Here is a 17,828-nt window from a genome sequence, read left to right on the forward strand (position 1 = left end):
GAACATTTGCCTTCAGAGAGGCTGAAATAAAATCAAACACTGAACTAAGACAAAATACAATCACAGAATACTTTGCAGACAACTTTATTCAAGTAAACAGCGCTGTACTCAAAGAAAGTGCACAACAAACTGTGACAAAAATATATATATCCACAGGTAAACCACAGCTTATAAGGGATTTTGTGAACAATGCTAAACACTTCATTAGACATGTTTTTCTTCTTTTCGTATGATTACAAAAGCTCAAAAACGTGCTCTCTCACATACATACGTCATTATTCTTATTTACAATACTAGAAGTCTTTTTTTTTTTTCAACTAGCTTAATCACTCTAATAGACCCTCTAACACGGCCTTTCCACTATTATATCACTCACTGTCAAAGCATGCAGCTATTGCACCTGTAAGTTTTACTGTTGCTACCCGTTAATTGATTCAGTTTTAATTTCTTAAAATTGAATTATTACAAAACACTGTTGTTGTTGCTGCAGTTGAGAAAAATACTTTTTGATGTACACTCTGTAAAGACATAAATAATTCAGATGACTTACCAATATAAAACGCACTGACTAAGCAAAGCTGACCAAATAATGAAAACTAAATACAATGCAGTTTGCTTTTACAGCTCAGTCATCTGAATGTGTGAGTGTGAGAGCGTGCATAACATTTGTTCCATCTCGGCCGTTCCTCTCTTGCATTTCATTAATGATTGGCCAATGTGGCTTTAAGTACAGGGCGTCATACTTAATTTCATACACAGTGTTGTTCAAACCTAAATTACCCTGCCATTATACAACAGCTCATTGTAAAAATAATTAATCTTGGAGTCTTATGGCACTTTTGTTGTGAGGCACCAGCAAGAAAACAACTTTGGTCCAACAAGGAAAGCTGTATATTTTGTAATACTCTCTAAGAAAATCCAGAATTTACTTTCTCTCTGAATTTCATACAAGATTTTATAACATTTGATGTCTTGAAACCCAGATTTGAGAAAAGTTCTAAATATACAGTCTAATGGGAAAGTACATGTCTGCAAACTGATAACTTCCCAAGTAAACAGGAAGTAAAATTTGTAATAGTCATTTACATTCCATTTACACTTTCCAGTTAAAAATATGTTTTTTTGTTAGTTTGTTCATTGTGAACTTCAAGTATCAAACACACGATTGTAGCTCAAAGGCACTGGTGATCTCATGATATTACAAGGTTGGCACATAAGAATGAAATATTGTGCAAATAGACAAGCACTTTTCTACCTCTCCGGGCTTACTCAATACTACTCTAACATGAGAAAGTGATTCACTCCCTTGGTCAGAGGCATCGAAAGACTGGGGCCATTTTCTCGAGTCAATTTGTTCTCATTTTACAACTCTCATCACTGAGGACAGGTGAGAATTAAACTGCACTTTTTTCCTATCTTGTGAAATGCCTGTTAGAGTATATGACACTTATATGCTTTGATAAATCCATTTTTAAGGACGCTAATCTTAAAGTGACAATGGCAAGTCAATGGGGTTACATGCTCAGTTTGTTGCTAACTCAATAAACTGGTGGCAGGTGCAATTAACTGTAAAATGGACACAAACCTATAAACATTACTGGCTAGCATAACACTATTTCATAATATATATATAATAACATAATAGTAGTATTTGAGAAATGCACTTGCACTTGTTGCCTGTGTGACAAACATCTTGTTAGTCCTCATTTAACCAAATATTTTGCTTGACCAACTAACCGACATACAACTAGTAATAAAGGAGACACAAACATATACTCTACATACAAACATTCATGCATACAGCACATGCATACACACATACTGCATAACACCTGGTTTTTGCAACACAACGTGTTTTTCTGTGATGAATCTGTGCAGCCGCTCCAGTCTCAGGCAAAGTGGGTGTTAGTTGGGTCTAATGGATGAAAGGCATTCGTTCCTTGCTGTCATTGTCTCCCTCAGGCTCCTCCTCTTCCTCTCCTGCTTCGCTGGTCTCTGTGCTGTCACTGGCCATCTGGTAATAAAATATTATTGAGCTATCATTAACTGTTTACTGGCTAACCATGCAGAAAACCAAAGCTGAACATAAATATGAGCTGACAATCCCATGGTTTAAAAAAATGTGTAAATGTGCCCTATAATATTGTGCAGCTGTACATCACCTCTGTGCTTTCACTGTTTGGCATGTCTCTACATTTAATATTTTACCAGGGTTTATGTGGAAATCACCATGGAAACAAATGCTGTAAAACAGGAGGAAAAGCTTCTCATTGCCTCCTTATGACCCTGGTTCAACCTGAAAATGTCCAGTAGGCATCAGAAATGGCAATGTGACTATTTATTAGCAACAACGAGCACACTGCGTCACGTTTCCTTACAAAAAAATAAGGTCGAGCTCAAGATTGCAGACAGACCACAGGAGGACAAGACCAGTAGAGAGATCAACAGTTTATTAAGAGCTAAAACTAAATGATAAGCTAAAAGTGTGCAGGAAATAAACAAGGAAATAATACAAAACCATACCCTGGGAGAAGAATCCAGAAAATAAACCAGAACTGAGGAACCAAGGGAATCCAAAAAAAAAACGAAGAGAACTAGAAAAGATAACCATGGAGAAAAACCTACGGAGAGAACACGGGGAGAATAACACACACGGAGCGAAACAAGGTTGCGAAAACAAAGTTGTGAGACAATGATGCAGCAAAAGACCAGGAACAAAGGAGGCTATAAATACACAGGGGAAACTAATGAAACACATGAAAACAATCAGGAAAATCAGGAGTGTAAAGTGGGAACAGAAAAGACAGGGCAAAACAGGAAATAACTATGAAAATAAAAGTCCCAGACCAGGAAGTCCACCAGTATCGTGGCACACTGCAAGTTAATTCAGTACTGAGATGGAAAGCCCATCTCTTGCATCATCTTCTTATGTTCACAGTGTTTCTGAAAAGCACTGTCACAATAGATGTTCTTATAAATGAGTCATTATAGGCAATAATAAGATCCGGATTAGTGAAGATCAGGTAAACCACAAGGGGTATTTTCTATAAACGTCAACAACCCACTAAAACTACGTCTGGTTCATTTAGTTAATATAATTTTTTTTGTCATAAATATTCATCTAATTCTTGCGTACAGACTGTTCATATCAAACTAAATTAACATTAGATTGTATTTGTACTTTTATCCAGTAATAATACTGTATAACATACACCAAGCTAGAAGTTGTAAATGTAACTCATACTTTCATGAATGTTTATTGTGACATTTTAGGCATATTTAAAGTGCCCATATGGCTCCTGTTCAATTTATAAGTGGTATTTTGTGTGTTCTTCTTTATACATTACAAGATGGCATACAGACACTTAACTCTCTATTCAGTCTGGCTGCAAAATATATTCTAAAGCAAAATCAGTCCTTATTGAGAAATGAGACCCTGGCCCAGTTACTTCACTGCCCTGTCTGTTGATGTGTGTTTTCTGATAACTTCATTCCTGCATGTAACTAGGAAAAAACAAATTAAATTTGTTGTTGTTACCAGAGGGGTGGGAGACTTTTCGACATCCAGAATGAGTTTTCCTATGTTGCCTCTGTCATGAATTCTCTGCATGGCTTCTTTAACCTGGGAACAAAACACAACCAATAACTTTCAGCAAGGTGAAGGTATGGACTTCAAATGTAAATTAAAATCTAATCTCATAAAATAATGACTCTTATTTTTAACATATTAAAGTAGCGTGGCTATTTTTAGCCCTTAAAAATAAGACATCAATGAAACAGTAAACAAATGTTACATTTTGGTTGAGTCATTTTAAAATTAGCTAATAATGTATCTGCTTCGTTCTTCACTGTGGTGACTGCAGTTTATTTAAACCAACTTCACCCTGTTGGGCAATGACATTGGCATTGCCTCTTGTTATGATCTGAAAAGGTGTATAATATCCACACAAGTACACTATTTCATTTTACCTCTGACAGCACTTTGCGCAGGAGACTTGATTAATCAGATTTAGACCAGCAGGGTAAAATGGACTCTAATGACAAATAAACATTTAAGCAGGTTCAAAGACAACACTATACTATATATTCTCACACAATATTAAAGTGAGTCACATCCTGGAAAAACAAATGACTTTAATATTCACTTTAAAAAAAAGAAAGAAAATTATGTCCTCAGCTGTAAAAAGATATAGCTTCTACAGTTTCATTTACCAGTATGTGAGGATGACTGAAATATTTTAGTTGTAGTGGTAGTTAAGTTAAGTTAAGTAGTAGGGACACATGATGCAGGACTGTGCAGAGGTTAGCAAGATTCTGGGTTCTTTCTGTGTGGAGTTTGCCTGTTCTCTTCATATGTGTCTGGGTTTTCTCCAGGTACTCCAGTTTCCTCCCACAGTCCAAAGACATTCAGCTTAGGCTAATTGGTGACTCTAAATTGCCTGTAAATATGAATGTGACTATTTTGTCTCTAAGTGTCTCTATTTATCAGTCCTGTGATAGACTGGTGATCTGTCCAGGGTGTAACCTGCTCTGGCCCTTGGTAAGAATAAATGGTGTATACAATGCATGGGTGGATGAATATAGTGTAGGTGTAGTAAATGCAGTAAATGTGATTTATTGTATACTTAAATATGACCAAAATAAATGTATCCAACATTATCTTGTCCCATTTTCAACTACCAAACTTCATATCATCTTTGAAGGCAATCATTTATTCAGGTTATTTTGAATGGAATATTACATAGTAAAGCAGAAATTGTTTCTTTCGAATTTGAATAAACTATAAAACATAGTTTTATCTATTATTGAACTACTATCTACTATTGTAAATGGAACCATGACTGAATGACCTAAATAGTTATTCTGATATGGGACAGTGATGATTAACACCTAGATACATGGCAAGATTTTAACATAAGGAACAATGCAGCAACATCAGCAGACAATGCTTTTAATCAGCCTACACTCACAATGCAGGCTGGGCCTTTTGACACTTGTCAAAAATGTGTTTTATTAGTTGAGATTTTATTTAACTCAAATCCAGTGTGATTGCTACAAGAAGGGTGGTGGGGGAGTGGGAGACGTAATGCAAGTGTATGAGCATTTCTCCAACTCTCAAACCACAGCTTTAAATCTTCAATATGACAAAGTGGACAGCATCCCAGTGATTGCATCATGGTAGAGTTGAAATGTCTACATTGTTTGCATTTGCATGAAAATGGTGAAGACCCAATCACAATGTGCTATGGTTGTGATAACAGTGTGGTCGACACTGCCTGGGGCTTCAAAGCTACTTGGTATCTGCTTGTGTTGGTAGCTCCAAAGGGCACTGAAAAGTCTCTGTTTATTAAAATTCACACTTTACCGAGGCCAATTTTTGCATTTTATAGATTTTGCGGGGTCAACTAACAGTTGAAGAACAAGCAGGTCAGGACTATAAACAATGAATCATCAGTGTTGCTCATTAAAGCATATCTGTTGCATTGTGTATAGAAAAAAAAAAAAAAATCCCACATCACAAAATACTCAGGATGCTGTATTTTGCTTTCTCATTACAGTCCACACTGAAACACAGCTGAATGTGCCTCTTTGTTTGGAAGCTATTGTATCCCAAACTTTCACTGGTTAAAGAAATTGCGGAAAACAAGCCAGGAGCAAAATTAGGTCGGAAACTTGTTCCAGGACTTTGCTGCTAGCTATAAAGTTTGCAGAAAAAAGGGATATGTTCCACTTGTATTTTGGGTTAAGTAAGACTGTGGCTTTATGAATGACAAATACTACATGTAGATTCACTATTAGCTATTTAGTGAATCTACTATTAATAAATAGCAATCATTTTGAAATACCAGGTGATAATAACAAATTCATATTTTGTTGATTAAAACTGTTGGTAGTCAGAAATCCTCCTGTTATTCACGTCACGCACATCTTCCAACTTTTCATGACAGAAAAGCAGGTTGCCATGGTCAACATGTAAACTAACGCCCTGTGAATTCTCCTTCCAAATGAGACAGACTGTGCCCTGACACTACATCCCACGCCATCCTCCCCACTAATGAGATTCTTCATGGGCTATGGTTGCAGTGAATGGCCTGAGCAATCTGCCAAAGTTTAATGACAACAGCACGGGGGAGGTTTCCCATGTAAAATGAAAATCTGAAGACAGCAATCATTTGAACACACTGTATTCCCTCCCCACTGTAGATAAATAGCTCAGAATAATTTATAATCGGCTTCTCCTGCACAGAGCTGTTGGAATGATCTTGGGCGTGAAACAAATATTCCAAATATTTCACTTATAAATTGGAACATTTAAGCAACTCACTTTCAGGTAAAGCTTTATGCCGAGGAAATAGCTGGAACTGAATTTGCAATTGCACCTGTAGCTGTGGCTTGCAGTCACCGACCAGTGTTTCCTACTACCAAGGATAAACCTTCAGCAATTTATTTCAGGAACCAACCAGAATAACAAAGATGTAACCTCTCCCACTGCGAGTGCAACAAATTGAATCAGCCAAGCACAGTTTGTACATCACAAAACAATGTAAAAAGCTACAAACATAACTAACAAGACATACCAAAGGATATGTGGGACAGGTTTATGCTGTTTCTGCCCTTTGTTCTGCCCTGTCTATTCTAGGTTCCAGAGGGTACACAGTTAAGAGTTTAGACAAAGGTACCCCCCTGGAGTGTGAGGTGCTGAGGGACCACAAAAAAGAGGAAATCAAGATTTCAAGGTTTGAAAGGTAACAGCTTTGTCTACCTGCCTGTCAGAGACAGTGGAGCCTCCACTGCTTCATTAGCTGTGGTCTCAAAGATACCACAACTAATGAAACACTAGGCACTGTCAGACACCACAGCTAGTGGAGTATTTTAATGTTCCTTGTCAAGTCCCTTTATAGACCTTAATTTCCCAGTTAGTGATGTCCACCTGAACACAAACACATAGTAAATCTAATGCTGTAATATTATATTTCCTTACGTACGAATCAAAGAGTGGGAAGACTTCATATGTAATACACACAGCAACTGCAGCCATAGCATTTTCAACACCATTTTCCTTTCAACAATCCTACAGCATAGAACTGATACAAAGTCAATAATGTAAATGGGTATGCATGTACTGTGCAAAGATTGCCCCCCCAAAAATAAACCAAGCTTAAAAGGAGAGTGAAGGAGTTTGTAAAAATAGAAAATGAAGTGATTGACGTTTGGCCCATTGGGTTTTGTGTGGGTGTGGAACAGGAAGATGCAACCTACCCACCATCTGTGGAAGAATGTCTGAGGACAGATCACAATGTCCCAAAGAAAGCAGCAGTGATTATATACCATCCAAAAATTGTCCCTGACATCCCAGGTTATGTTACTGTTGTTTTCAGATCATGCAGTGTTGGGTCTCATCATTATTGACTCACGGTCTTGCAGCCTCTGGCTCTTACCTCCTCCAGCGCCCACAAGGAGTCCACTACCGGCTTGATCTTTTTCTGGTTGTAGAGACACAGGAGTTTGTCCATCACTGACTTCACAAGACTACATCTCCCTTGTTTGAAGAGGAGGTTGAGGAGTGAGAATCCAGCTATAACTTTATTTTCCTCATATAGTTTAATAGGGTTCACCTTCTCCACCTGCCACCACTGTAATAAAAAAAAAAAACAGAGCAACATCCTGAGTGACTCATTTGTGTCTGATTTTCCATGAAATGTCAGATGGGTAGTAACAGGGTACTGTTTCATTCAAACATTGGCGACACACTGCATCTCTGACTCACAGATTTTGCAAAGCTGAAGAAACTCTTTGTTTCCCCAGTTACCATGTTTGATGCGCCTGAAAAAACAAAAATAAAAAGATTGCTGTATGCTCTGCAAAGGTTGGACAGAGGAAACTGGTCAATAACAGGCAGTCAAGAAGCATGGTGGGTGAGGCTAGGTAGAAGCAGTTGGCAGCTTTGGATCATTTGCATATAAAACTGTGAATCATTTCTTTCTAATGATGATCATTTCTTGATTCATGATGCTTAAGAGGATGCAAAGCAATTAACAGAAATAAGATTAGTGGCTGTAGAGGACAATGGTTTTCATGTGCAAGCGAGCATCACTATTTTATACCCAGGTACAAACACACACTGAAAACCCGAGGCCACTAAAGTATCAGTCAAATCAATATTAAAGACTTAGATGAGAAAAACACTACAACTCTCATAGCACCGCAGTCAGGAAATGGTTAGTGTAGCTTAGTCTAGCATAAAGCAGAAAAGCAGAGGCGGTCAAAAGGTAATCAAATCTGCCTACGATCACCTCTAGATCATTAATTAATATGCTGCTTCTTGTCTGTATAACTTGCAAAAAAAAAAGTCTAAAAATATCAGTTTCTTGGCCAGGAGCAGTGACCTTCTGAAATCATGTTTATACTACACAATATTGTATATTTAACTGTTAATATTAACCCAAGAGTTGAGGCAAATAAACAAAAATCTGACTGTACATCAAAGCATCTCCACCTTAAAGTACAAAATGTAAATGCAAAGGTCACGTTAACGCAGGAGAAGCAGAAACATTGTCCCCACCATAGAGGATGTAAGTTCCCAATGGCTTCAGCAGACTCAGGCCTTTCCCTGTGTTCTCCCCACACAGACAGTCCAACAGGATGTCTACCCCCTGCGGAGAAACCCTAAAACATCAAAAATAAAGTGTAAGTGATGTTCAATTAAACACATAAAAACTTGTAAAAAGTGTAAAAGAGATTCCGCATGTCCATACATTCAGCCTGTGATTCATAGTCTGGAGCAGCTTCAGGTTTGTCTAATCATGGAATGAGAAAATATGAGCATTTATTCTCTGAAGTATTACTCTGAAAAAAGTTGCAGGATACAGCCCACGTTTTTTTTTTTTTTCTTTTTTCGCTCTGCCTACAGTTATCTTACAAAGACATTATTGATGTTTTGCAGTGCCCACATTACTCCTCATCAGTAATGCATTTTGTATCATGTCGCAAAGGGTTTATGTTCTTTTCGCACATAGACTCAAACCAAACAATTTGCCATAATGGGACCCATTAAAGTTATGGTTATGAAAGAATGAAAGGTATGCTATTATCAAGGGGGTGGTAATTCCTTACTTTCTGCCCTGTGGCCCTGGACACCTGCCTTGCTAAACTGCTTGGCGGTCTTGTGATTCCCATGGTTTTTGCCTTTTGTAAAGAAGACTAATTTAATTGCACTTTGCTCTTGATCCTGAGAAGAATGCGTGGGCCAGAGAGATGAAAGGCACATTAATCCACTACCATTGTTGATACGTAGGCAGAAAGCATTAAACAATCCATGCTCTTAAAACAATATCTGAATCCCTATGTGTTAAAATCTGATAAATACAGTTACACATATTTTTTATCTAGAATAAACTATGCATCTACCCTGGTTAAATGACTTAACAGCATAGCCGCAAATTATAATAAATTACTACTAAATTTGATGGGTATCAATGCTTGGCTCTAATTGGCTCAGTTGCTCCACATTGCCAGTGCAGACCTCCGCCCTGCACAGTGCTGCTGCTCTCTGAGATGAGCAGGGAGTTGCCATGGGGACCATGACCACACAAAACCAAATAAGGCATCAGGTAACATCTGTATCCTGGCACAGTGCTCAACGCTCAGCACGGCCCATGTTATCACATTAGTTCACATGTATAACATGCTACAGCAAATCTGCGTGAAGAGGTCTCCCTCAAATTCAATCCTTTTTCACCACTAACATATTCAAGTTTCCAAAACACATCAGGAGGAACTAAACACAAGCAATCAACCACAACACAGAAAAACGGTCCTTCCTTACTTTTTGACTTCTTGTATATAGTCGACATTTCTGTCAAACAGGTGGGTCACGGAGTCTCTGATGGCTGCGTGTTTGAAACATGAGGAAATCCCAAACACAGTCACATTAGGTACAGTGGAGCAGAGCTGAGCCACAGCTTGACCCTGGAAATAAAAAATAAAAAAAAAAAAAAAAAACAGGTAACAATTTATCAGTGCCTGAGAACAGAGGTTAACTCTAAACATACCACAAAATCCTTACTTCATAATAAACACACATCCATATAAAAACTATACTGCTATGGAGTAAACACATATTAATCATTCATGTTTATATAATGTTTTTTTACTCATTGCCTAATTTTAGTTATTAACTGTTTGAATAGTAAACCACTACTCTAAAGGATGTTTAGTGTGCAGAGCTTATTTTCACTCTGCACTGTGACATCAACAGGGAATAAGCAACTTGCACTGCAGGTGGATAAGAAGCTGTCAGTTACAGTTAGACATTATAGACATCTTAAAAATGGACTTACTACACCACCTCCTGCTGAGTGGACCAACACTGACATCCCCTCTCGCAAATTGGCAACCTCAAAGAGCATCATATAGGCGGCCACAAAGTTCAGGGAGAATGCTGCAGCCTCAGCAAAAGTCATTTCATCTGGCATCTTGTAGACAAAATCCACTGGGGTGCAAACCACTTCGGCCCAGGCATTATAATTCACAAACGCCATAACTCTGTCGCCTATCTGAAAGAAACATGCTGGGTTAGCAGGATGACTTGCAGACACAAGGAGTAAGTGATCTGTACAGTGGATTAGAGATGAACTGTAATGTGTTTCTCAGTAATACCCTTTCCAGAGCATTTACCCTTGGTCAGTTGATACAGTTTCTGTGGTTCAGAAAATGGCAACATTTGGTCGTAGATCACCACAATAAAAGCATGTAATTTCACTAACCTCAAATCCTTTTATGTTTTCACCCACTGACTCCACTATTCCAGAGCATTCAAACCCAGGGACCAGAGGAGGTTTTGGAGGATTATCTATAGTCCCCTGACGGACCATCAGGTCCAGGAAATTCAAGCCACTGCAACAGAGAATAAATTGAATCTTACTGTTTGCTGACATTAAACCCTTCTTATTCAACATTTGTTGATAAAAAGCACTGGTATCAGTTTAACCAAGAATAGATATATTTAGCAGGCTATGAGCTATTAAGAGATTTTAGGAGTTGCCAGTAGTGAGTCAGAGGCAATCCCCCTGTTAACACAAGGCCAGATCCATTGAACAAAAACGCAAAACACTTTAATCTTCCTAAACTGTGAGTTTGCCAGCACTGGTAATGACTCAGCTGAAAGCTGGAAGGAAGCGAGCTAATAAATACCCTGAAGGTACAGCAGTTATAAAACAGATGTCATAAATGAAAATGACTGAAAAGCTGCTTATGCTGCCAACATCCAGCAACCTCCTGCACTAGAAAAGACCTGTGGCTTCAGGACGGCGGAATTCTCCAGTGTTATTCAGCGTTGATATTAGTGAAAAATACGCAGCGCCGTAGCGTCCCGTCAGATTTCCTAAACACACTCGAGCTGTACTGTTGATGTGCTGAGATTTACCATGCTTTGACGCGGATCTTCACTTCACCATCCTGAGGCTCGGGCATTGCCTTCTTGGTTACCCTGAGTTTGTTAAGACCTCCAAAACCAGCCAGTATCACCGCACGCATTTCTTTGGCATCTCCGGACGATTCCACGTTTTCTGTTTCTTTCCCCACATTTTTGTCTATCATGTACTCGGTTTCCTCAGTCATATCTGCTCCTTCTTTAGCCATGTCGGAGACCAGCTGCTCCTCCTCGGGGTTCGGAGTGATGTGGTGTTCAGCCTGCGCGCAGACAGGCGCTGTGTGGATGGATGGTTATTTATCCACAGCACTGGAGCCAGAACCCTCTCCTTCTACAGTTTAATTCAATCATGCGATAATAAAACCCCGATGATCAAATTTTTTTATTATTCATTTCAAGCCACAAAGTAGGTAGTAATTCAACTAAAGTTTGCCAGTCAAGAATTAGGAATATAATTCATCTCTGTTGTACTGTTTTGCTTGCGCCATCTGCTGGTGAAGTGTGTACAAAACTTTATCAAGAATATTTACTAAAGTACTTATGCATTTGAGACATTTCAGGCTGCTCAGTAGAGTTTTTTTTTTTTTTTAGTTTTTTTTAACTCCACTTGTATTTAAATCACAGACCATTGCTGCAGATTTGGGTGGAAACTGATACTAAATGTTTTTGGACTTTTGGATATAGTGGGTTTGTCACACTGTAGGTTTAAAACATTCCTTTCAGCTACATCCATTCATGCTCAGTAGAGCCTGACCCATACTACATTATTTAAACTGATAATGATATTTAGCTGCATATTTTTGGTAAGAACACTTTTAGTTCAAAACACCTACTTCTGTGAAATTGCAAGACTCACATTTTCTTTCTACAGACTAAAATTCTCTAACAAAAACCTAGCAAAATATAAACAATGTTTTGATTTTCATTAATCAGCATTAATGGAACAGCCACAAAGATTATTGCAATTAGTTGTGGTAACTGATTCCAATATTACATATTGTCCATTTGTTTATATATTTATTGGGCAAAAAAAGGAAAGAAGTGTGTGGAGGAGAGCAGCTGCTGTTTATTGAAACTTGCATTATCAGCACATAGGTAGCATAAACACAAGGTCCATGTAAATCTGTAGAAATTCCTTTCAGTTCAAATTTGTTTTGAAATGGGAAATCGAATAACAGAACAATGACTTCATTTTCTAATTTTCACTTTAAAATACAACAAATGAATAAAACACCTTCTTGCTTTAACGTATGCATAAAAGTAATTGCAAAATATGCCTTTTTCTTTTACAGTAGGAGGTGCTGCATGGTGGTGAGTGGTTAGCACTATTGTCTCACAGCAAGAAGGTTCCTAGTTCAAAACCCAGCAGGGACCTTTCTGTCTGGAGTTCGCATGTTCTCCCTGTGTTTGCAAGGGTTTATTCCAGGTAGTCCAGTTTCCTCTCACAGTCCAAAAACATGTATGTCAGTTTGATTGGTGACTCTAAATTGTGTGTGAGTGTGAGAGACGTTTGTCTCTATGTGGCCCTGTGACCTGTCCAGGGTGTACCCCTGCCTTTCACCCAAAGAGAGCTGGGATAGGCTCCAGCAGATCCCTGTGCCCCTAAATAGGAATAACTGGGTGTAGATAATGGATGGAAGAATTAATTACATTAGACTTTTTCTACACTTTGGTTTGACTGTGTTTCTGTGATGTGCACTGACAAATCGCAAGTACATGCATGCATCTGCACATACAAGATATTGCAAAACTGTCAAACTACAATGTGGCCCAGTGTCAAGCCAAACTTTTACTATGAAAATCCCAAGCCACCCCTATTTAGACAATTTTCACATAAAGACAAAGTAAACAAAAAATGAAAATGAGTACATCAATCACAAAACTTAACTTTCATCACTAAAACTTTTATCCTGTTGGGAAAAAAAAACATAAGCTATTTTGCCACGTGTATATATATATATATATATATATATGGATAAATTAAAGCAAAAGAAAGCATTTTATGTATTTGAAGTTTTTTGTATTTTAAGAAGAACATTTGAAAAGTCATTTTCATTTTTTTCCATTATCCAATTTCTCATTTCAAAAAGGATTCAGACTGAAGGGAAGGCAGACAGATTCACGTGAAATCCAATGGTTAGTAACCATTTAAAATGACACATGGACACTACACATGGAACAGTAACACAAAGTGTCATCACAATGCCATTAAAATAAAGATTTACAATCTGATTTCTCCCCATCTTAAAAACTCTGTGGCTATTCTCCAGTATTAAGGGTAGTTATATTGATTACTTCCAGGACTGCTTTTTATTATATTGCCATCATTTCAACCCTGAGAAGACCCAAAAGTGGGAAGAAATCTACATGACTTGACATTTAACCAAGTCACTTTGTGCGTATCGTAGCCTTCGCCAGTTCTATGTATTATTTTAGAGAAGATATCTCACTAGTAAATAACATGGTGTAACCTTATAGTTTATAGTAAATTTGTACACTTTTAATGATGATATCCCTCAACATTTCTGCCACTGTCACACTGACAATAATCATGAAGTTCATTTAATACACTTTATACCCTTTAAAACTCTACATTCATAACTGATTGGGTGAACAAAGCAAAGCATGTGGGTCAATAGTGGAAAACCTTGCTTTAGTCTTTTGGAACATCAGTGAATATTCGCAGTCCATGCATTCCTTGAATCTCCTCTTTGAGTGCCTGTGGAGGGCAAAACACAACAGCTAATGAATAAATTGAAATAATAAAAATCTTAAACAGTTTCCTAAATATGTTCTGACAGGCAAGACGAAATATGACAGACCAATTGCTATTATGATTTTTACCTGATTGACTAATTGGTGTTGTTGGACAGTCCTTTTTCCTTTGAACTCACTGGACTCTATGTGGATCTCATACATGGCCCCACAGCCACCTAATCACAACAGAGTCACACACAAACAACACTGATATTTCTCTAGAGTGTGATGTTACCATTAGTTGTCTTCACAGTATATCTGCATAATCTGAGGTTGGAGGAAACAAACCTAGACAAAACTAAATAACACCAACATTATGAATGTCCTTTAGCTGTGGGAAAGTATGATGGGCAGTTTTCACTTCTTACTGACATTTAACATTTCAAAACATTTATCAAGAAAATAATTAGCAAATTTATGAAAAAGAACATAACTGTTAGTGGCAGTGCAAATTATATACAAAGATTATGCCCAAAGCTATAACTTATTTAAAAAAACTATCTATGTAGACAAACACCATGCAGACTGGCAAAACTCAAGGAAAAATCATTTTCAATGCCAGAGTCCGCAGGAACATTAAATATGTCGGGCTGAAATCTGGGGGTATAAAATACGGCGGCCGACAAGGGCAAACGCAACGGCTGAACGCCGCAAACGAGATAACACATGCAAGAAAGAAATGCTGCATGTTAACGGAACGGAAGTGCGCCAGGCCTCTAGGGGGACCCCGGACTGAGGGATGCTATGAACAAAGTTTGGCTAACTTTTAGAGAGGTGACAAAAAAACAATTTCGTTTTCCGTTTATTTCTTTTTTAAAACACTTGGCCGTCATCTCACCTGGTGCACTTCCATTCCATAAATATGCAGCATTTCCGTCTTGCATGTGTTATTGGTATTTACAGCGTTTGGCTGTTGCAGCGTTTTTGTATTTGCGGCGCGTTTGCACTTCTCGGCTACCGTAATAACATGATAACATGGTGTAGAAACACCAAACCAGTCTTGGATTCAGTTTATTTAATCCAGTAGAAGCACCTAAACTTCAATGAAGAGCTGAAATAAACTGGCGATTAAACGAGAGAAAAAAAAAACAATCTGCAGATGAACCGACAGTGAAAACAACCAAAGGTCTTTAAATGCATCGTGTTGTAACTGTGGTCAGTGCTGTCATTCTTCCACAGTTGCTGCCATAACCTCATGCAGTGCGGCACAGAGAGGTCGGTTACCTGAAATGTCCACAACCCTGAGGGCCGAGGCTGAGGGAAACTTCTCCTTCAGTATCTTTGCGATCCGGACCTCTCCGTCTGTTTGCGTGGCCAGACATCTCCGCACCTGAGGAGACAAAAAGACGAGTTAAGGCGAGTTAAAGCGAGTTAGTCAGCTGCTGTCCGCACTAACGGCAGACAGTCACCGTCCATCCTGCGGGGCAAGGACGGTAAAAGATATTTACTCCATGAACGCGCAGAGTCCGGACTGCAGACATCATGGTGCTAGTCAGGCTCCCTTTACAAGACAACATTATGAAGGCGCAGCAGCAGCTTATTCATCCGACCCTTATCACATCCACACAGCCATGTCCTCAGACCATGGATGCAGGATCACAACATGGCTCCCATTCATCCCAATGGCTCTGGTGCATTAGCCGTACATCCATGCGCATATCCGAAGATTGTCCTTCCGGGCCCACCGCACATGCGCATTTTTGTCGTTCCCATAATCCCCTCCGCTCATCTGGGCCTACGTGAACGAGTTTACCGCGTTCTGGGCATAGATCAGCGCGTTCACGGCGAGTCTGTGTATGTGACGTCTCCATTACTGGCTCATTATTCTTTAGTTCTTTATTTTATTTTATTTTATTTATTTTATTTCCAACATACTTCAGAATTATAATGCCCACAAAATTAGTGTTTACTCCCAAAATAGTTGCAGGCTCAACATGGATTCATAAAAGACATGACTGACACATGAAATTTGATTTGACAAAATGAAAAGTACATAAATGACCAGTCCAGGTTGAACCCCTGCCCAATGGATGGAGGGAAAAGTACATAAAATGGTGAAAAAAAAATAGTGAATCTAAAATGTCAAAGAACATAAACTGCATAGGAAGAACTATACATTCGTGATAGGGGGCAGCTATGTCAACATAGGAAGGAGAAAGTCAAATAAACCATGGGCTGCAAAGGCTGAGGCAGATTGAGCCTGTGATGGGAGGAGGTTAGGGTGAGTGTCCTGGGGGAATAGAGCAATGAAAACATACTGAAAAAGCATAAATAAATAAATATGGGTTTACATTTACTTGCTGCTTTTACTTGGTTTTACAGATACTGGTTTTACAGATACAGATGTCACAATAAAATACCTTCAAATCTAACGCAAATTCAGTATGTTATTCTTGAAGTGTTACATGTTTTGGAAATAACTTAAATCAAGGTTTGTCATATCCTTGTCTTGTCTACTGATCCCACTGTTGAACTGCACTTTGCCTTGGTGAGGGTTTTTATCTGTGACAGGCCTACACGTTTTTCATTACTGTGTAAGGTCATTAGATGACATGGATTGTAGATGCGGTAAATTGTTTAAAACCATGGGCGCACATCACATAAAATGATCTCATAATTAATTTTAACAAAATGGCTGGTTATCAATGATCATTTACAGGAGCAAATAAATGAAAACAGTGATATCTAGAACAAATTAGGCAAACAGTCTATCAATGAAATGGCAAGCAAATGACAAAAACCAAAATAAAATCATGTTGATGTTTTAAAATAAAGGTTCATGTGTGTGTAATTCATTTGGGTTTCCTCTTACCTTTAGCACATCTGTGATGTCCTGCTGAAATAAAGAGCTTTTGGAAAAGTTTTACAAAGATTCAAACCCTTCATGAACAGTTGTCTCTTTAATCACTAAAGTCTATGGAGAAAATGCTCTCAGGGCTTAGGAGGGTTTTTCGTTGCAATACTGAAAGTAACAATACAATACAATAACTGTTAGGTACAAGGTACAATATGTAGCCTAAATGAGTTTGTAAAGTAATCATTTCTGAGCAAACAACATTTCATAAATTTTAATAACGCAAAATAATAGCATTGTGAGTAGCTTTCTATAGCTAGTGGTCCTATGTGTTATTAAACTCAACCATTGCTAACATAACTAGTAAAATACAGGGAACACGAGCCACTATTTTTGTGGTAACACCTTCTGTTTTTCCTCTTATGACAATAAACATTTCTGCCATGAAAAATGCCTATTGATCTTTTCTTAAAGGGAATTAAGCTTTTTTTTTTAAAATAAAATAAAGGCTACTGCCTGTCAAATATAATGTTTTTAGTTCAGCCTTTGATATCACTCTGAGCAGCATCAGGCAGTTTTTCATGGTAGGAACAGGTATGAATGGGAAGCTTATCTCTCTCTGCAGGTTCTTGAGCCATACAGTAATGGAGACAGAGGAGCATTAAGTGGCTGTTGACAGGTGGCTATCCTTTTTTACTGCATGTCTGAGCTTTGTTTGTGCCCAGGAAATATGGACCTGACACAAAGCTTAATGTCAGAAATGATCTTGATTGGTGTCTTTGCTGCTGACGTCAGTACCCTTTAAAGACATGTTGTCAGAGAGTCTGAACAGATGCCGAGACTGAG

At 38.3% G+C, this 17,828-nt stretch overlaps 2 protein-coding genes across 2 annotated transcripts; both read right to left on the minus strand.

Moving 5' to 3' along the window:
* Positions 1 to 213: 213 nt before the first annotated feature.
* On the minus strand, positions 214 to 11,975 carry vat1l (vesicle amine transport 1-like). The gene is made up of 9 exons (XM_026320611.2): positions 11,426 to 11,975; positions 10,767 to 10,896; positions 10,341 to 10,556; positions 9,827 to 9,969; positions 8,564 to 8,667; positions 7,769 to 7,824; positions 7,440 to 7,634; positions 3,539 to 3,622; positions 214 to 2,014 (listed from the first exon to the last, which is right to left on the minus strand). Exons 1-9 carry the CDS (start codon positions 11,638 to 11,640, stop codon positions 1,916 to 1,918), a joined length of 1,242 nt encoding a protein of 413 aa, XP_026176396.1. The 5' UTR covers positions 11,641 to 11,975; the 3' UTR covers positions 214 to 1,915.
* A 500-nt stretch (positions 11,976 to 12,475) lies between these two features.
* bola3 (bolA family member 3) lies at positions 12,476 to 15,884 on the minus strand. Its single transcript, XM_026320441.2, has 4 exons — positions 15,637 to 15,884; positions 15,413 to 15,518; positions 14,276 to 14,364; positions 12,476 to 14,150 (listed from the first exon to the last, which is right to left on the minus strand). The coding sequence occupies exons 1-4, from the start codon at positions 15,703 to 15,705 to the stop codon at positions 14,085 to 14,087; spliced, it is 330 nt and encodes a 109-aa protein (XP_026176226.1). The 5' UTR covers positions 15,706 to 15,884; the 3' UTR covers positions 12,476 to 14,084.
* Between the last annotated feature and the right edge of the window lie 1,944 nt (positions 15,885 to 17,828).

The sequence above is a fragment of the Mastacembelus armatus genome, chromosome 3, assembly GCF_900324485.2.
Source record: "Mastacembelus armatus chromosome 3, fMasArm1.2, whole genome shotgun sequence".
Taxonomy (NCBI): domain Eukaryota; kingdom Metazoa; phylum Chordata; class Actinopteri; order Synbranchiformes; family Mastacembelidae; genus Mastacembelus; species Mastacembelus armatus.

Bases quoted from the DNA above. Each gene is read 5' to 3' on its own strand.
- vat1l (XM_026320611.2), bottom strand. From the start codon at position 11,640: ATGGCTAAAGAAGGAGCAGATATGACTGAGGAAACCGAGTACATGATA. The intron at 9,970-10,340 runs GTAAGTCCATTT...TTTTATTTCCAG, and splicing joins ACTCAGCAGGAGGTGGTGTA to GGTCAAGCTGTGGCTCAGCT. The intron at 3,623-7,439 runs GTAAGAGCCAGA...TTTTGTTCCCAG, and splicing joins CCTTGTGGGCGCTGGAGGAG to GTTAAAGAAGCCATGCAGAG.
- bola3 (XM_026320441.2), bottom strand. From the start codon at position 15,705: ATGTTGTCTTGTAAAGGGAGCCTGACTAGCACCATGATGTCTGCAGTC. The intron at 15,519-15,636 runs GTAAATATCTTT...TTGTCTCCTCAG, and splicing joins GGACTCTGCGCGTTCATGGA to GTGCGGAGATGTCTGGCCAC. The intron at 14,151-14,275 runs GTAAAAATCATA...TGCCCTCCACAG, and splicing joins AACACCAATTAGTCAATCAG to GCACTCAAAGAGGAGATTCA.